At 52.1% G+C, this 15,963-nt stretch overlaps 4 protein-coding genes across 4 annotated transcripts; 1 reads left to right on the top strand and 3 right to left on the bottom strand.

Moving 5' to 3' along the window:
* Nucleotides 1–5: 5 nt before the first annotated feature.
* On the bottom strand, nt 6–760 carry BO97DRAFT_402152 (LYR motif-containing protein). Its single transcript, XM_025694423.1, has one exon. It carries the CDS (start codon nt 635–637, stop codon nt 272–274), a length of 366 nt encoding a protein of 121 aa, XP_025556745.1. The 5' UTR covers nt 638–760; the 3' UTR covers nt 6–271.
* Nucleotides 761–1,032: 272 nt separating this feature from the next.
* On the bottom strand, nt 1,033–4,480 carry BO97DRAFT_419827 (putative Ras guanyl-nucleotide exchange factor RasGEF; the record flags this gene model as incomplete). The annotated part of the gene is made up of 7 exons (XM_025696596.1): nt 1,033–1,116; nt 1,167–1,595; nt 1,649–3,105; nt 3,455–3,640; nt 3,711–4,032; nt 4,092–4,148; nt 4,235–4,480. 7 exons carry the CDS (start codon nt 4,478–4,480, stop codon nt 1,033–1,035), a joined length of 2,781 nt encoding a protein of 926 aa, XP_025556744.1.
* A 1,579-nt stretch (nt 4,481–6,059) lies between these two features.
* On the bottom strand, nt 6,060–7,134 carry BO97DRAFT_439470 (zinc finger HIT domain-containing protein). The gene is made up of 2 exons (XM_025697989.1): nt 6,962–7,134; nt 6,060–6,866 (listed from the first exon to the last, which is right to left on the bottom strand). The coding sequence occupies exons 1-2, from the start codon at nt 7,030–7,032 to the stop codon at nt 6,383–6,385; spliced, it is 555 nt and encodes a 184-aa protein (XP_025556743.1). The 5' UTR covers nt 7,033–7,134; the 3' UTR covers nt 6,060–6,382.
* Nucleotides 7,135–9,349: 2,215 nt separating this feature from the next.
* BO97DRAFT_402149 (NifU family protein) lies at nt 9,350–10,655 on the top strand. The gene is made up of 3 exons (XM_025694422.1): nt 9,350–9,737; nt 9,813–10,352; nt 10,413–10,655. The coding sequence occupies exons 1-3, from the start codon at nt 9,438–9,440 to the stop codon at nt 10,566–10,568; spliced, it is 996 nt and encodes a 331-aa protein (XP_025556742.1). The 5' UTR covers nt 9,350–9,437; the 3' UTR covers nt 10,569–10,655.
* Nucleotides 10,656–15,963: the final 5,308 nt, after the last annotated feature.

Here is a 15,963-nt window from a genome sequence, read left to right as displayed (position 1 = left end):
ATAAATTCAGTCCATAAATACACAATAATATACATCCACAAACAGGAACAGGAAAGATTCAAACCCCAAACTCCACAATCCTCATGCAAGACAATCTATAGGGCATCACCAACCCCAACAACCCCGCTCCCTTATGCATACTCATTACCCCAGCACCCAGTAATACACCCCGTCTTCCCCCGAGCCTCGAGGCCCCCAAAACCTAGCATCCCACCTAATCCGATCCTTCTCAGGGTCCCCAAAGCCACCCCAACCAAACGACCACCCCAGATTAATCCTTCCTTTCCCCCTCCTCAATCGGCAAATCCAACCCCACCCGCCTCGCCGTCAACCGGATCCTCTCCTCCTCATCCAACCAGCTACCGGGGTTATACCGCTCAACGAGCGCGGAATACTGCCGTTGCGCGCGGGCATACAGCGCGAACTGCTCCGCCTCCTGCAACCGGGCCGTCAGCGTGGCGGTTTGCTCGTCGCTGCTGCTGCTGCTTTTCGCCGTGGACGCATCGCCTTGCACTTGGTACATTGCGCGGATGCTGCTGTGGAGGGGCGTGGGCGGGGTGGCAATCGTGCGGCGCGGGAGTTCGCGGAGGAGAGCGCGGTAGGTGGATTTTGCGGCTGTGATTGTTGAGGTGGCCATTGTTTTTTTTTTCTTCTCTCAGAGGGTGTGTGTGTGTGTGTCTAGAATAGGAGGTGGAGGCGTTGGTTTCTTTGAGTTGCGCTGTGTGGAAGACGGGGTGTGATGGTCTGGTTTGGTTTGTTGAAGACCGAGCAACTTTGCTATCATTTCCTATCGGCTACGGAGAGTGGAAGGTCGGGCCGGTTGTATCACGTGATCTACCGTCCCCGTTCACTCTGGTGCAGACTAGCTATCCTGTGTAGGTAGTGTGTAATAATGGTGATATAGTAACTACATGGTCAAAAAGTGTATGTATGTATGTACATCATCAAAACGACGATCGTAACATTCATGGTCCTCGTCAGCCTGCGTTCTTGCGCGCTGTATCTCCGTTGTGGTCATTATTTGCCGCGTCCCTAGGATCGCAGCCAGCCAAACTTCTTCCGTCCAGTATCACCGCCAGCGGAGGGTTCTACCTGCATACTACGTGTATACAAATCCTGCTCACAGTTAGACAAATCTCGGTCCAAGTCAGAGCACGGAACCATACCTCTTCATCACCAGATAGCTTGATGTCCAAGATCAGGCGAGTCACTTCGTCGAATTTGGCAAGGTGTGGATATGGCGTCTTCTGGCTTCGTTGGATCCCCAGCACCACTTCACCCATTACCTCGAACTTGCGCCAATTGATTCGGTTCTTCGTGTCGCCCACAAACGTCTTGTTTCCTTCCTCGGCGGAAACCAGATCGCGTCGATGCAGCGGCAGGAACGGGATCCGCTCTGCGAATGAGTTGTCCCACGCCAGGCGATATGCAAAGTGGCTCTTTTGTGTTCCCATGAGGATGACCAGCCTCATGAAGTCTTTCTGCGTCTGCATCGGCACCAGCTCCCGAGTCTGGGAAAGCCGATGTACCGGAGTTCCATTAATTCCAGCAATAAGAGCCCCAAGGGAGTTGTAGTTGTTCAGTCTTCGAAGTTTCTATCGAACCACATTAGTTCAAACACACGAAGACACTCCGCGGATCAACTTACAAATGCAACGTTCATGAATTTTTCTAGCGCCTTGGCCCGGTGTTTAGGCTTGTCGCGCAGGAGAATGACGCTTGCAACAAAGAATGCCACGTGGTTGAACTGTTTGATCATCCGATTGACATGCTTGAGGCTGTGAATTTTGTCTTTGTCCGCACCGGTGATGCTAACATGTCGGACGAGGTCTCGTGGGCGGAAAGAATTGAACATGATCCAGTCAATGCGCGTCAATTCCCGAGCAAAATCTTCATCGGGAATTTCCATGAATTGCCGCCATTGCACCTTCGTCAACGGAATGCGGGGCGTCAAATTCAAATGTGAAGCCTCTCTCTGAGCTGACTCAATGTTGAGTGCCGTGAACGACTGGCTTGCCACAGTCCCGGGCTTTTCCGCTGTGAAAGAGTTCGTCATGGACGCCGACAGCCTCGAACCAGACTCTAGTGCGCCCTCACTGAGGTCCAACGCACTCATATTGTAGATCGGATCCTCTTCCTCTTCATCACCCTCATCGCTCAGCGGAGGAGGTCCCAGGAAGATTGACGGCGAGCTTCGACCCGAGTACTGAAAAGTAGGCTCGGTTGGATCAAACTCCTCCACCTCACCGTCTCTAAACGGCCACCCGATATTATCATCCTCGGTGTTGACCTCAAGATACGACCCAATCTCTTTGGCCGCAAACATATAGAAATGGCTCTTTTCCAGGTTGGCGACAAAATCAGTGATCCGTTTCCGCGTCTTGGGATAGGCCAGATCACCTGGATACTCTGACACCCACTGGGCCATGACGGTAAGTAGTCTCAGTTGGTCGGCAATGCGCGTAAGCTGATCGGAGGTTTCTCGCTCATTCCGCTCAAATCGATTGATCAAAGCGCTCAGTAAAGAGGAAGGGGCGGCAAATTTGCGGTACAGGCACAGGAAGATCGATGCGAATTTAGAGTCATGCTTCGACATTGGCTGTGCGACTAGCCGATCGACCAGCTCATCGAAGGTAAAGCCATTCTCATTGGAAGAGCTCTCACTCGGCGTCTTGTCTTTGCTTCCTGGGCTCGACGGAATGCTTCGGGGCCCATCCATCTCTTCTCCCATTTCGATGAAGCTACTGAAAGCGTCCGACCCACCACTGTTGCGCCAGGCCGCATGAAGCCGATGCTGTCGATTAAAATCTTTGCCCGGGGATGATTCTCCCGGCGCTGAAGGCTTGCGCTGATTCAGTCGTCCCGAGGGAGGCGTGTGCGGTCGCAGAGGGTGTGAGTTGCTCCGGGCATAGCGTGGGCCTTGTCCATTAGAGGGAGTTGAGTCGGTCAGTTGACGATCTACACCGTACCCATCGACCCCTGGGTCCAGAGCTCCTGTAATTGGGCCGCCTGCGGCTCCCGAGAACACGGATGTGGGGGTTTCTGAGCTGGCACGACTATGACGCCAGCCCGGTGTGACAGTACGATCAGATGAGTACTCTGCAGCTGAAAAGGAGAACAGTTAGCATCGACACAGAAGGTTCCAGGCCAGGCGGAATAGAGGAAGAGAGGATCGGGGTGGCGTTGTTGCTGCTGCGCCTGCGTTCTGGGGATGGGCGGGTCTCGGAAGTCCGAATGCGAGCGCTAGGCGGAGGCCGTGCCGCGGACTAGCGCGACATCTGGTGGACCATCGCTATGGACGGGCCACAGCCGACAAGTAACAACAACAACGCAAAGGTGGATATAATTTGAGTGAGTCATGGCAGACTTGGATCAAATGGCACACAATTGACAACATATTGTTTGTTGCGTAACGAGTTCAAAGATGGGGAAATTCGTTCTTCGAAGCACTTACCATTCCTGTCGCTGATAACGGATCGCAAAACCAGGGCAATACACATCTTCTGCGACCGTGGTGAATCGGGGCAGGTGCGAAGAATCTCATAGCCATCCATGACTGGCTCAACTGGACTATTAGGGGTTTGCATGTCGCATTTACTTGCAACCAATTTATGAGGTATGCAGGAAGCGTCCAAGGCGGCTGCAAACATCAGCATACACATTTCCACCACGAACGAGCTACGATCGTAGCTCAGAACAAGGGCACGCACCTAGTAGGCCTTTAATGTTGGCAAGGCTTGCAGGTTGAGTCACGTCTTGAAGAACAAGCACCCCATCAACGGAGGGAGGTGTATCATTTCCTAACCGTGGCCATTGGACCTCGCCATTGCTTCCGATCGAGATCTCCAGTGTATCTATCTCCAGTAGTCGAACGAGGTAGACTGTCCCATCAAGGGACATCTTCTTTGTCATTGTCCGGGAGGAAAGGGAGTGTTTCATCTCCAGTGCGCTTTCAATGAAAGTTGATTTGCCCACATGATCTGGACCAACCACGGCGATGCTCACATGGGGGAAATTCGGTTTCCGAATGGACTGCGTCAAAAGGTCTGGTCAGCTATGCGTCGAAGAAGCTTTCGCAAGGTAGGGCTCACCTCATTGCCGGCATGACTCAATGGGAGTCCGTGTTCTCCGAGTGAATCCGCTAAGGCCTGCTTGAGATGCAAGAATCTTGTCAGACCATGATGCCGCAGGATATAATTCCCAACAGAAAATGTAGGAACGGAGGTTGGCTCACCTCACCACCGAAACGGGCCGACGAGCTCCTGTGTCCTTCAGCCGATGGAGACCGTTCATCTTCCTCCACTAGAGTCCGCTCCATTTTGGCCGAGTCCATGGCCATTCTGGCCGGATCGAGCTTATACAGGCCCCCAGCGGGAGCGGAGATGGTGCGGTTGGGGAGCCCCGGTCTTTGCGGGACGGGCGCGGCCTCCGCCCTGTCGCTGGACACCGCTCGCTCTCTATTCGGAAGTTGGGAATTCATGAGGGATCGATCAAGGGGGAAAATGACAGTGCGCGAACGGTTGGACAGTAGCCGCGGGCCAAATGAGGGTCCGGTCGAGCAAACACAGAAGGTGCGACAGCGTGAGGTTTCAACGGCTAGGTGAGTGAGGGACGCGAACACAACAGCTCATCCATTGTCGCTTGCACCGGTTAAGTAAGTAGAGGGGAAGTCTAGCAATTGATGATGACCGTCCTGCTGCAATCAATTGACGGAGCGAAACAACGATCAAAGAGAAGAGGCGTAGCGCCAGTTGAAGGGGGTGGGAATCTTTTGTTTGGTCGTTTTTCCGCCGCCCGTTGTCTGGCCCAGGTTGATGTTCTTTTTTTTCTCTTCCGCTTCTGATTGGTCTTCCCGCGGCCGTAACAAGATACCGAACAATTCAGCTGAGCCCCTCGTGGGATTTATGCTGAGCAATTCTAGGGGTGTCCAGCTCAAGTAGCACAGTCTGACGAGAGAATTGGTTGAAGGATTGATTGCGAGGAGAAAAGGAAGGAGACAAGTAGGCAAAGGGTACAATAGATCGGAGAGGGAAGGGGAGAGAGTATGCGAGTGAGAGAGGGAGACAGAGCACTTGGGGAGAGAGGGGAGTAGGAAGAGGAGAGACTCAGACGGAAGTCGGAGAAAGAGAGCAAGCAGCAAGCAGTACAAGTCAACTGGGGGCCGAGTGGGCAGGAAGGGCTTTTGGGGCCTAGTCCTGGCTACTGCGGAGGATTATATTTAGCAACACGAGGCAGTCGTAAAACTGACGGACACTCAGCATTCCTGTCGGTCACACAGGAGGGGGGTGGGCAGGCCGATAGATAGACAGCGAGAGAGAAAAAGAAGTAACGAGAATAGAGGGATTGCAGGTTGAACGGTACGGGAGTTGAAAAGGGAGAGAAATTGGTATCCGATCCCCTTCACTCCTACTACCCAAGGTTCAATTCTTTACCCCGACAATTCCATTCCCAATAATTCCAATCACTAATCCCCCGCTTGAACACACTCCCAACAAAAGTACGCGACAAGAGCCGAGAACCAGCCACAAATTGGGAAAAACGTGAGATTGAAGATCTTTCGGTCAAATTGACTACCAGTCAAGTTGACCTTTCCCTGACGGAGCATCCCCATTTGGTCGGATCCCCCGCCTATACCTCAATCCTTGACCTTCCCTCAAAGCCTCGTGCGGGTAAATCGCTCGGGATGGAGTCGATGCACAGCCTGATCTTCAGCTCCAGAAATGCGACCAGCAACCAGGGAAAGTCCATTTATGCTATTGGTAGCGGGACCCCAGATTGTCTTCGAAACGCGCAGTGATTGGCTCTCTGGTTTTCCCCGGAGTCTGGATTAATGATCATTTGACTGCTCCCGGAGTCCAACCACGACGATCCGCTGCGTGGCGGCGAAACAGCTTATCTGCCTTCCAACTTCATGGCTCTCGGTTACCGATAGCCGCTGACTGCAGCCTCATCCGGACTCAGGCCTACGTTATTACGCTACACATAGAGGCGCCAGTTTGAACGAATGAGTGTGCTGCTCTCGTCTATCAATTCCCAATATTGAAATATTGCTCACTGATGGCATTTCTAAGCGCTATGCTGTTTGTATGCATGTAGCTTCTATGATTAGGTCGTGGTGGATGACTATTCAGGCATCACTGCGATCTTCAGCTAAAGTGCCTCATACGTGTCCTCAAAGGAGGGAATCGAGGCTCGCTGTTATGTGAAACAGCATGGGCCTGGTCGGCTGGTCAAGCTCTGGCTGCACTGCGCGCAGCTTGGCAACTTTCTGCGGCAGGGCGTAGTAGATTGCCACCACGGAGGAACATCGAAAAACCTGCAGTCCGATTGGGCGCGACGGATTGCCGCTGCAGTCTGCACCATAAACCAGACAGGCGCATTCTCAGGCAGCCTCAGGTAACTGGTTTCCGGTGATCAAGGCCATGAACCGCATATAGCCTTCAGCTTTCCGACTGACCTCGTCACCCTCTTCGCATCGCTCCCGGAGCTTTCTAACTTTGCCCACCCCGCGATTGAAACCTTTCTCACGTGTCCAGGGTCCCCGATGGCGATGCATTGCTTTGCCCTTCCCGAATCCCCGTGACCGGCCAGCGTACGGTTGTGTCTCCTGCCATTCCTCCTCCAATGTAGCCTGGTAGATGTCCTGCAGCTGATCCCGGAGGGAAGGGAAGCGATCGAGCAGCTCTTTGAGCTGAGTCGATGATCCTAAGGTTCTGATGTCGAGTCCGGTCTCGGTTTGAGGCGTTTCAGCCTCGGGTGCGTCGCCGTTGACAGCATCAAGGGGCGCTTGGTCTTCCGACGGCTTCGGCGACGGTGCCTTCGGAGCACAATAGATTTTATGGGATTGCGTGCACGCGAGAGAGCAACTAGAGACAACAGTCAGTCCTCGCCCGACCTGACAGTATTTGACTTGACTTGGGTTGCGTGCCGCGAGACAGCACGAGAAGGGGCTTGCACATACCTCATCAACTTGCAGGTCGGGCATCGATATTTGGATGGTTCCGACTCGCAGACCTCGCAAGTGCCCGGCATTTTATGGCAAACTCTTTTTCCTACGTGCTTCAAGCGTAATGATTGATTTCGACGACCATGGTCCTGCCGCAGCCGATCACAGCGTGAGGGAACCCAGATGCTTCGCCGAGTTGATTACAGGATTAGACATCTGCTTCGCGCAAAGTTGCATTTTGGGAGATGAATCGGGCCTAGCGTGGACGCTTCAGGAAGGCGGTCAGGCCACTGTCAGTCACCAGGCGGACTCACCATTGCAAGCCATCGCAGCCTACCCCATAGACGCAAGGTGAAAACAGCCAAGAATAAGGGAGATTAACATAATTGCACTATCGTCATGAATTAAGGAAGCGTCGTACGGGCTGGAGAGCTTAAGGTGTCTGCAATCAGGCCCTAACTTGTTGTGATGGCTCTGTTGCCATGAACCAACTTATCTGCACAGATGCGACTATGGGCCAGCTGTGAGATACAAGCAGATATGCATGGCTTCTGCAGACTTATGTCGCGGTCATTCACAATGGTGGCTCGATGGCTGGGAGATCGATTTATAAGCGTCACCAAAGATCCACCGAGAAACTCCTGGATGGAATATATCTGTGGGCATTGCAGTGTACAGGCCCTAAGTAGATGGCGACGGCACTTCTGGAGGGATACGAAAATCGCCAATTGAAGTTAAACGAAGATAATGATGATATGGGACGGAATCTCGGACTGCGACTCTGGCCCACAGATCAATGGAAGCATTGCCTGAGGAGTATTGTGCAGATGCTGACCTTCGGCATGGGAAGGAGCTCTGTTGGAACAAAACACTACGGCAGCCGGTAATCTTTGCAGTGGGATACTTGTTGTTTGCGTGCCTGAATAGCCTGCTGAATCTGTGGTATTTGACTTGCAAATGGCATGTTTCATCTTTTTAGCTCGGTGCTTGGCTCTTCTCTAACAAACAAAGAATGTGTTAATTTCAAACCCCAACGCCCGGATGTTACAAAGATCATGACCATCTCAGCTGCAGGCTGAAATCTAGATAGCATTTGTTGGGAGTAATACACGACAGGATCTGATTAGGTAGAGATCCAAGCATGTATCATAACCTACGCGCGTTTCAATCATACGAGGGAAAAATTCCTGCTTAGCCAAGTACACCTAGATATTCCTGTAGCTTGATGAGGACACAGCTTCATCCAATAGTCGCTTCCGGGTCTTATGGAATGGATTGCACATGTCACGGTGCAAGGCAGTGGGTCACCATTCAATGCGGCGGACAAACCAAAGAGAATGACCGGGAAGGAAATGGTCCCACCGTCAACTCAAATACGTCGCTGTCAGTTCCCTTGATATGAAACGATTCGTAGATTGCTTGCTGTCGTGCAATGTCCGAGCAGCTGATGTTGAACAGGCTGGTTGTACGATGTAGCGGAGTGACGCAAAGCTGCTAGTATTTATACCGCGCTGACCTTGCAAATAAACTCATCGTGTGGCGCTGTGCAACCTGGGTCTGCGGACGAACTTACCGACTGGCTGGCAGGATGTTCGGCTCTTATCAAACAGATGGCTACCTGCGGCCAACTTGCCATCCCTGTTTCCACCAGGGATTGGTCTTTTGGAAAACAATTTGCTGCATCCATGATACATGCATGGCACCTGACGTTCCACTGGAATTGCTTTGCGATGCAGAAGACGCCTGGGAAGCCGTCTATCTTGATCCGGCTGCCTCTTCATGCGTGATCTCGTATACTTTGTAATGCATCCTGCGACGGATCAGTTTCCGATTCTGCTCCATGTCCGTCCAAGAGGTTGTTGACATCGCATCTCTTCACTTGACTGCTCAAATTCTATTGTTGCCGATGGTTGACTAGCTCTTTCACATTATCGGCCACTGACGACCGATGAAACTCAAACATGACCCAACTGTACGAGTATATATCGTTTATAGCTGATCGTCAGGAGGTCCTTAGGAGATATCTAACGGCTGTCGACCTCACGGCTCTTGCTAGCCACTATGCCGATGAGGGTTGCCGCTGAGGTGTTCAACACACCCAGCCTGAGTCAAAGACCCTGAGCGCATACAGATATTTGCTACTTCTACTCGGTACAATGAACCAAATGTTGCAAGTCTGTCACCTAGTACAAATGGCCATCAATGCTCGGTTGGCTTTGGCTGGCCAATACGGAGTCACACAATGCATATTTTTGAAGATCCGGGCCGTCTCCCGGCATCGGCAAAGATGTCAAACGGTAAGAATCTGATTGGCCGGAGGATTCTGCAATTTGTCATCAATCCCATCCGATGCCGACGGTCACGTGTAGCTCATTGCGTCAGAGGCCGGGCGGTCGGGAGAAAGTATTATCGCTCCTCCTCCCAACATCTCCTCCGAACGGATTTTGCCATTGTAGATAACAAGTCTGTTCATCACATTACAACAGCAAACATGTCTATTAGCTCCACCTCCGGAAGGAATATGCTTCGACGCACTGCCCTCTTCGGCAACAAATTGACGAGCGGTGCCGGAGCCGTTGAGACCTCCCGCTTCGCCCGGCCCACGGTATTCAGTTCCTACCGCAGCGTCCACCGTTCAGCACGATTGCCTGCGATCACCCCGTCAGAGACACGCCGCCGGCCTACCCTGCAGCCTAACCACCACTCTCTCGTGCAGGCCCGGGTGAATGGCCCGGCGCCGACGAGCAAGCGCACGATCTTCATTCAGACGGAGAACACTCCGAACCCCGATGTATGTTGTTTTGAGTCTTCGCCCTCCCAAGTCTTCTAGGAAAATTGGCTGACATTTCTGTGACTATCCCCCCAGGCCCTTAAATTCATCCCTAACCACCGCGTCCTCCCCGAGAACTTCCCCACGACCTTCCTCGAATACCTCTCGCCGCGCTCGACCCTCGCGCCCCCGCACCCCTCCCCGCTGGCGGCGCAGCTCCTCAACGTCGAGGGCGTCACCTCCGTCTTCTACGGACCGGACTTCATCACCGTGACCAAGGCGGCGGACTCAAACTGGGCGCACATCAAGCCCGAGGTGTTCAGCCTGATCACCCAGGCGGTGACGTCGGGCGAGTCGATCGTCAACACCGTGGCCAAGACCGGCGAGGGCGCCGCGCAGGAGGGCGGCGAGTCGGACTCGCTGCGCTTCAACGAGGAGGACGATGAGGTCGTCGGCATGATCAAGGAGCTGCTGGACACGCGCATCCGCCCCGCCATCCAGGAGGACGGCGGCGACATCGACTTCCGGGGCTTCGAGAATGGCATCGTGCTGCTCAAGTTGCGTGGCGCCTGTCGCACCTGTGATTCCAGTACGGTGACGCTGAAGAATGGTATCGAGTCCATGTTGATGCATTATGTAAGTCTTCCTTGGGGATCAGAAAGGTGGGCATTTGGCTAATCGTTGTGTACACGACAGATTGAGGAAGTCCAGGGCGTCGAGCAGGTGATGGATCAGGAGGAGGAGATCTCCATGCATGAGTTCGCTAAGTTCGAGGAAAAGTTGCGCCAGCAGAAGGGCCCCGCTGCTACGGCGTCGACGGGGGGTAAGGGGACGCTGGATTCGGCTGTCTAAGGGGACAGTAGTTTTTTGTGGTTGTATTTTTATTTTGAGATTGGATATACCGGGTATACTTTTTTATGTCGCCAGAATAGAACAAGCTTGATGCATTTATAAAGGCTGCTTTGATGACATATAGATCGTATGCTGCACTCCTGTTGAGCATTTCTACGCTCCGTAGTTTCTAACGGCGATTCTGTACTCTACCTTAGTTCATTCATTCATTGCTTGATGAAAAGGACCTGCTCGCCCTGCTCATCTTTGCATTTGGTGCAAACCGCATCACAGCTAGACTTAGAGTTGTTCCCCCTCGTTGGGCCAAGCGAACCTGTGCAACAGCCCAGCCATAGAAAGCCCTCTTCACATCTCTTGTGATATCCCCAGCGATGACAGTCAATCTCTGGCATCGATCCTTCACGACGGCGAGCGGCGAAAAAGCTTCGTCATTCTCTCTTCCTCGCAGTTGTGTAACCAACTACTTCCAGCGCATCTAGATAGCAAAATCCTATGCTGTGCTAGATAGTCAGTCCGCTACCCCACTCGCCAGCTCCAACCTACCCTCACTAGGCCTTTAGTCTTCACACTACGCAATTCTTCTACACAGCTAAGCTTTCAGACTAATAGCGGCCACCGGTACCGATGGATTGACATCCTTGGTGGCATGTCTCGCCGAAGCGCGATAGGAGGGATACTACAGAGCCGAACGCCGACGAGCACCTACCTAGTCGCCTCCACAGACCCTCAGTCCGATCGACAATACCTATCTCCCACTGTGCAGCCATCTACGTTGAAGCCGACCAGAGAAGAAAAAGTCGCATGACATCATGCTCGGAGGGAGAGGATCAATAGTATCAATGGGCAGGATCACCCTGGTTCCATTCGAATCACAAACATAACAATGAATGCGTATAGATTGTTCAGATGTCCGCCAATGAAGCTTAAGGCTGGGTTGCTGGTCGTGTACCGTCATGCTTCTCCTGTCAGCAAGTGGTCTAGAATTGCTTTTGGAGATCATGCTCCTCCCAGCATGATGCCTGAAGATGGGAATCGCCACGCATCGGAGCCGGAGGAACAACCTAAATGCTGTTCGCTTGAGGGGCAGGACTTTGGTGGTACCTGGCGCTTTTGAATCACAATATAGTTTTTAATCAATTAGTGGTTGGGTTAATGCCTGGGCGCGGGGGATTGGGAAAGCCACATATGAGGATGTGGTGGTTGTGGCGAATATTTTTGGGGACTGTCATGTTGAAGGAGGGGAGGGCATTCTCAGATTCCGAACCAGTTGGAGAAGAGGGAAAGACATCATGGTGTTTGATTTCCGTCCTGTCCGAGCGGGGGATTCAATCTGGCTGCTGCTCTCGCTCTCTTAGTGTAACTCGATTTGCTCCTATGGACCAGGGTACAACACACCCATCGCTTCTGAGAGGTCGGTTGGGAAAGCCAGCGAGTCCGAACCCACGGATGGAGACCGGTTCATAATCAGTTTCTCTTTCAACCTGCGTGAACTCTGTTTCACCACCACCGTCACGGTCATCGAGTCCATGAATCATTTCTGGTTTGTGAGCCAGGAATTGAGAATGGATGATGAGGAAGAAGGGAGAGGTGGAACCGATTTGAACCAGTGTGCGTGTGTGCGCATGTGGGAGAGGGATGGACAGGAGAGGAGTTGGAGTTGATGCCGGCGCAAGGCAGAAGAGGGCTGACGGACAGGTCCTTTAGTCTTAAAGCGGGTAAGCTCTCTCCGCAATCTCGGACGGAGGCGATCCTGCATGGGTCATAGGAGACCAATCAATTACCACTGCCCGCCCCCCTCCCCTCCCATACTTGCACTTTAGGGGCATTTGGGGCACTTGGGGCACTTGGAAGGGAGATTCTCCCCCGCAATCCGACGCATGGCGTCCGTAGGGTGATTATTATGTAACGCAGGCACGGCTGCTGTCTGGCGGATATGACCTCTTGTTTGTTCCCTAGTCCCAGCGGACGAAAGAGGAGGGGAGGGTTGAACCAAAGGGAATTGTTTGTTTTCTCATGGGCGATTCCCACAATTCATCTCTGCTTTTGCTGCTTTCTGTTCCCTGTGAAACTCGACGCCAGAATGACGTTGACGAGTTGTCCCTGATGACACCCAACCGGTCCTGACCCCCTGAAAGGTTCTTTCTTGGGCAGGCGGCCAGACGAACTCAATTAGGAAGTACTGTAATGGCGTCGTTTTCAATACCGTGTTGTCTTATTGCATGCATGAGGATTCTGCACAATGTCCTTTATCCGCGTCGTCCTTACCGGCGACAGTGATGTAAGATGTAAGCTGCGGTTGGGCAGGCGCTCGGTGATGGCATAGACGCGGGCGGGTTCTTTGTTCGCAGGGAATAGAGTTATGGACGTTCCTTCGCTGGTTATGGGTTAATCAGCGAGCTTTTTCGATCCAGGCTCGCTGGACAAGTTGATTGCACTTGGTCCACATATCTCCAGACTCGCGGTCCAACAATAGTGTTCATGTGCATGACCATAGATCATATATTCGTATATCCGTATAGGTGCGACTTTTATCAAAGAATGAATGAATCAAAAGCAGAAACACTCCGCAGAAGGGAAAGTGGAAGTTCCCGAGGCGTCCTGGGGTTACAAATAGGTAATGCTGGAGTGACGGTTGAGAGAGGACAGACAGACAGGCAGCCGGAGCATTTCGAGAGGCGGAGGATCGTCTGTCGGTCTGTTCAGTTCATTACTAGTTTGGTTTAGTTGAGGGCCCGCCCGGCCCACTTCTGGTTCCTGCTCTGGTCGTCTGTGGCCGGTCTGCCTGTCATGTTACTTAGTAGTTTTACTACTAAGTACTCATGTAAGTAACCTATGGTCCTTCTCCATTTCTTCATCCATTATTTCCTTCTTCCCTCCCTTCTCTTCGCTTTTGCTTTCTGTTCCTGTTCTTTTGGCTTTTCCTTTTTTTATTTTTATTTTATTTTGCTTTCTTGCTTATGAGTTGCTTACTCTTCTTCTTCTCCTATCTATCAACCATCACTCGTCCGGAAAGTCAATCCGTCCGAACCAGTGTCATCAGAAGAGAGCGATGCCTCGGTCACGGCCATTATTTCCCCTCCCGTGCGGTCCTTGGCTCCAGAAGGTATCTAGACTCCCATCGATTTTCTACCCCGCCCCAAAGCGAGTTCTTTGCCCCTTAGCCGTGGTTAGTCTGTAATCAAAAAAGTACCGGACCAGCATCCATCAACCCCGACATAGATCGCAACCCGAGGAGAAAGTGGTATAAGTTGATGGACCAGATCTTTAGAATTATAGCATGACGACGGTGGCATATAGACAGACAGAAAGAGAAGCGAAGGAAAGCAAAGTGTGAATCGAAGCAAAGACAAGACAGCCAGACAGCAAGAACAAAAGAAAGACCTCCATCGTCGCAGATGAGTCCGATCTAACTTGCTCCGGCCATAGTAGTATGCCTGTAGCTTCTTGACCACTCACTTTGCGCCACTTCTTGCTGGGCTGTCCCCCCCTCTTCCTCCTCTTCTTACTTACCTTCGACCCGTGGCTCGTCCTCTCCTCCTTCCCTCCTTTCGTGTCCACTGATTGTCCAGCGTGCCAGTGGCCTGAGGTTCATTTGACTCCATTGATCGAAGCAAGCTCTCTCTCTCTCTCTCACTACTACTCTACCTACTCTTCCTACTCCTCCTCTCCTTTAGCTTGCATTAACTATCCTGCGCATCCTACCCAGCTTAACGCATCTTACGACTGTACAACCTCTCTTCCCCTTCTCCTCTTTTTTTTTTTGCTCTACCCTGATCATTCCCATTTCTTCTTACCTTACCTTTCCTTCTCTTGTTCTTACATCTTTTCCCTTTTCCCTTCCCCTCTCCCCTCCGCACCCCCTCTCTCTTCTTCTTCTTACTTATTTCTGAAACTATCTCGTCTCTTTTTCCAATTCTTCCATTTCACTCTCCTTTCCCGCCCTGAACGATAAGGTACCCGATCACACCACCTCACTCCACCACCCCCGGCGATCGTCATCGATCAAGCAACGTTGCAGAAGCCCGCCTTCCCACTCTATCTTCTCCAAACGTCTTTGCAATTTACGCCGACGCTCCGCGCTCGGTACGTCCGTCCGCCCACCGTTCCCCCCCCGGCCCCGTCTTCCTCTTCCTTTATTCCTCCATTTCTCCATTCACTTCGCCAGAACACAGACGCCTTCCCGAGAGAAGTGCTAATTCCAGTGGATTTAGAACGCAGTTCCACCTCTACAATCCATCGCTGCTGTGATCGTCGCTTGCCAGTCCAAAATGCGCTGCTCCTAAGGCGAGCTGCCTAGAGTTACTGGAGTCAGTTTCCTTCCCAACGTCATCCGTCTTATGGTCACACTACCCCATTCCCGATTTCGCGCGCCCGCTGCTGTCGCAACTCGACGCTTACCATCACCATAGACCAGATTTGCGCCCCGGCCAGAACTATAGCCATACCTCAGATTGCGACCGCATCACCCACCACAAACAAGCACATATCATACAACTTCCCACCGTCCGGTGCGACTTCTGACATATATCCTTCCTCGTCTAAAAATCGGTCGCACAGCACCGAGCTACAACAATATTTCCTTCGTCTAGACTGAAGCCTGGTCGCTTCGTACGGATTTCGATTCTTTCATCGATACTGAAACAATAACTCAAATCGGGGACTGCTGCGTTGCTTTCATTGGATAGATCATAAAGAAAAGTTTCGGTTTTCTAAAATAGATTGGTAAGTTGGATGTGGTTCCTTCATTGTCTCGAGTGCCTGCTCACCGTGCGGGGTTGCGCCCACAGACGCGATCACGATTCATTGTGATTTACTCTTGTTCGGGACAGTCTGCGATACGGTTACCGCCCTGGAATCGGATTGGGGCTTGTTGAACTCAAAAGGTATGTTGCAGAATTGCCAGAACTTCTCGTCGCGTGCCATCTGCCGATGAGATGCGATATGCTAGTGCTTTCTCCATCCCAACAACGATCGCATTGGTATTACCCCGATTGTTTCTTGTTCAGAGATCTTCGACCCTGGTGTTTGATTGCCGATTGAGTCTGTTTATACTTAATACTGCGAGTGTTCGGCTTCCACTATCTGAGTATCGCCCATCAACTATCCGTTGTGCGGGCTCGGTCTGTGTCTCCAGCGAAAGAGGCTCGCACTGAAATATCCGAGCTTATTACTTGGGACTCTTCACAACATGTGAGCTGGGGCCCTGGCTGCGCGCGGGCTTGTTCGGGCGGTCATATGATGTGGTTTCATAATTCCATGAACGGGTTATGAAGTCGCCACCGGTGGCTCCCCAGCTTACATGAGCCTCACCCTCCTCTTACTTTTAAACTTCACATTCATGTTGCCTTCGTCTTACTTGCAAGAGTTTCTTCTTCCTCAGTCGTCTGATTGCTTG

This window comes from Aspergillus homomorphus, assembly GCF_003184865.1.
Source record: "Aspergillus homomorphus CBS 101889 unplaced genomic scaffold BO97scaffold_1, whole genome shotgun sequence".
In the NCBI taxonomy this organism is placed as follows: domain Eukaryota; kingdom Fungi; phylum Ascomycota; class Eurotiomycetes; order Eurotiales; family Aspergillaceae; genus Aspergillus; species Aspergillus homomorphus.
The sequence above is the reverse complement of the archived record's forward strand: the minus strand, read 5'-3'. Positions and strand labels throughout refer to the sequence as shown.

Coding starts and splice junctions, on each gene's coding strand:
- BO97DRAFT_402149 (XM_025694422.1), top strand. CDS start 9,438: ATGTCTATTAGCTCCACCTCCGGAAGGAATATGCTTCGACGCACTGCC. Junction 9,738..9,812: donor AGAACACTCCGAACCCCGAT/GTATGTTGTTTT, acceptor CTATCCCCCCAG/GCCCTTAAATTCATCCCTAA. Junction 10,353..10,412: donor AGTCCATGTTGATGCATTAT/GTAAGTCTTCCT, acceptor TGTACACGACAG/ATTGAGGAAGTCCAGGGCGT.
- BO97DRAFT_439470 (XM_025697989.1), bottom strand. CDS start 7,032: ATGCCGGGCACTTGCGAGGTCTGCGAGTCGGAACCATCCAAATATCGA. Junction 6,867..6,961: donor CCGACCTGCAAGTTGATGAG/GTATGTGCAAGC, acceptor TGTTGTCTCTAG/TTGCTCTCTCGCGTGCACGC.
- BO97DRAFT_402152 (XM_025694423.1), bottom strand. CDS start 637: ATGGCCACCTCAACAATCACAGCCGCAAAATCCACCTACCGCGCTCTC.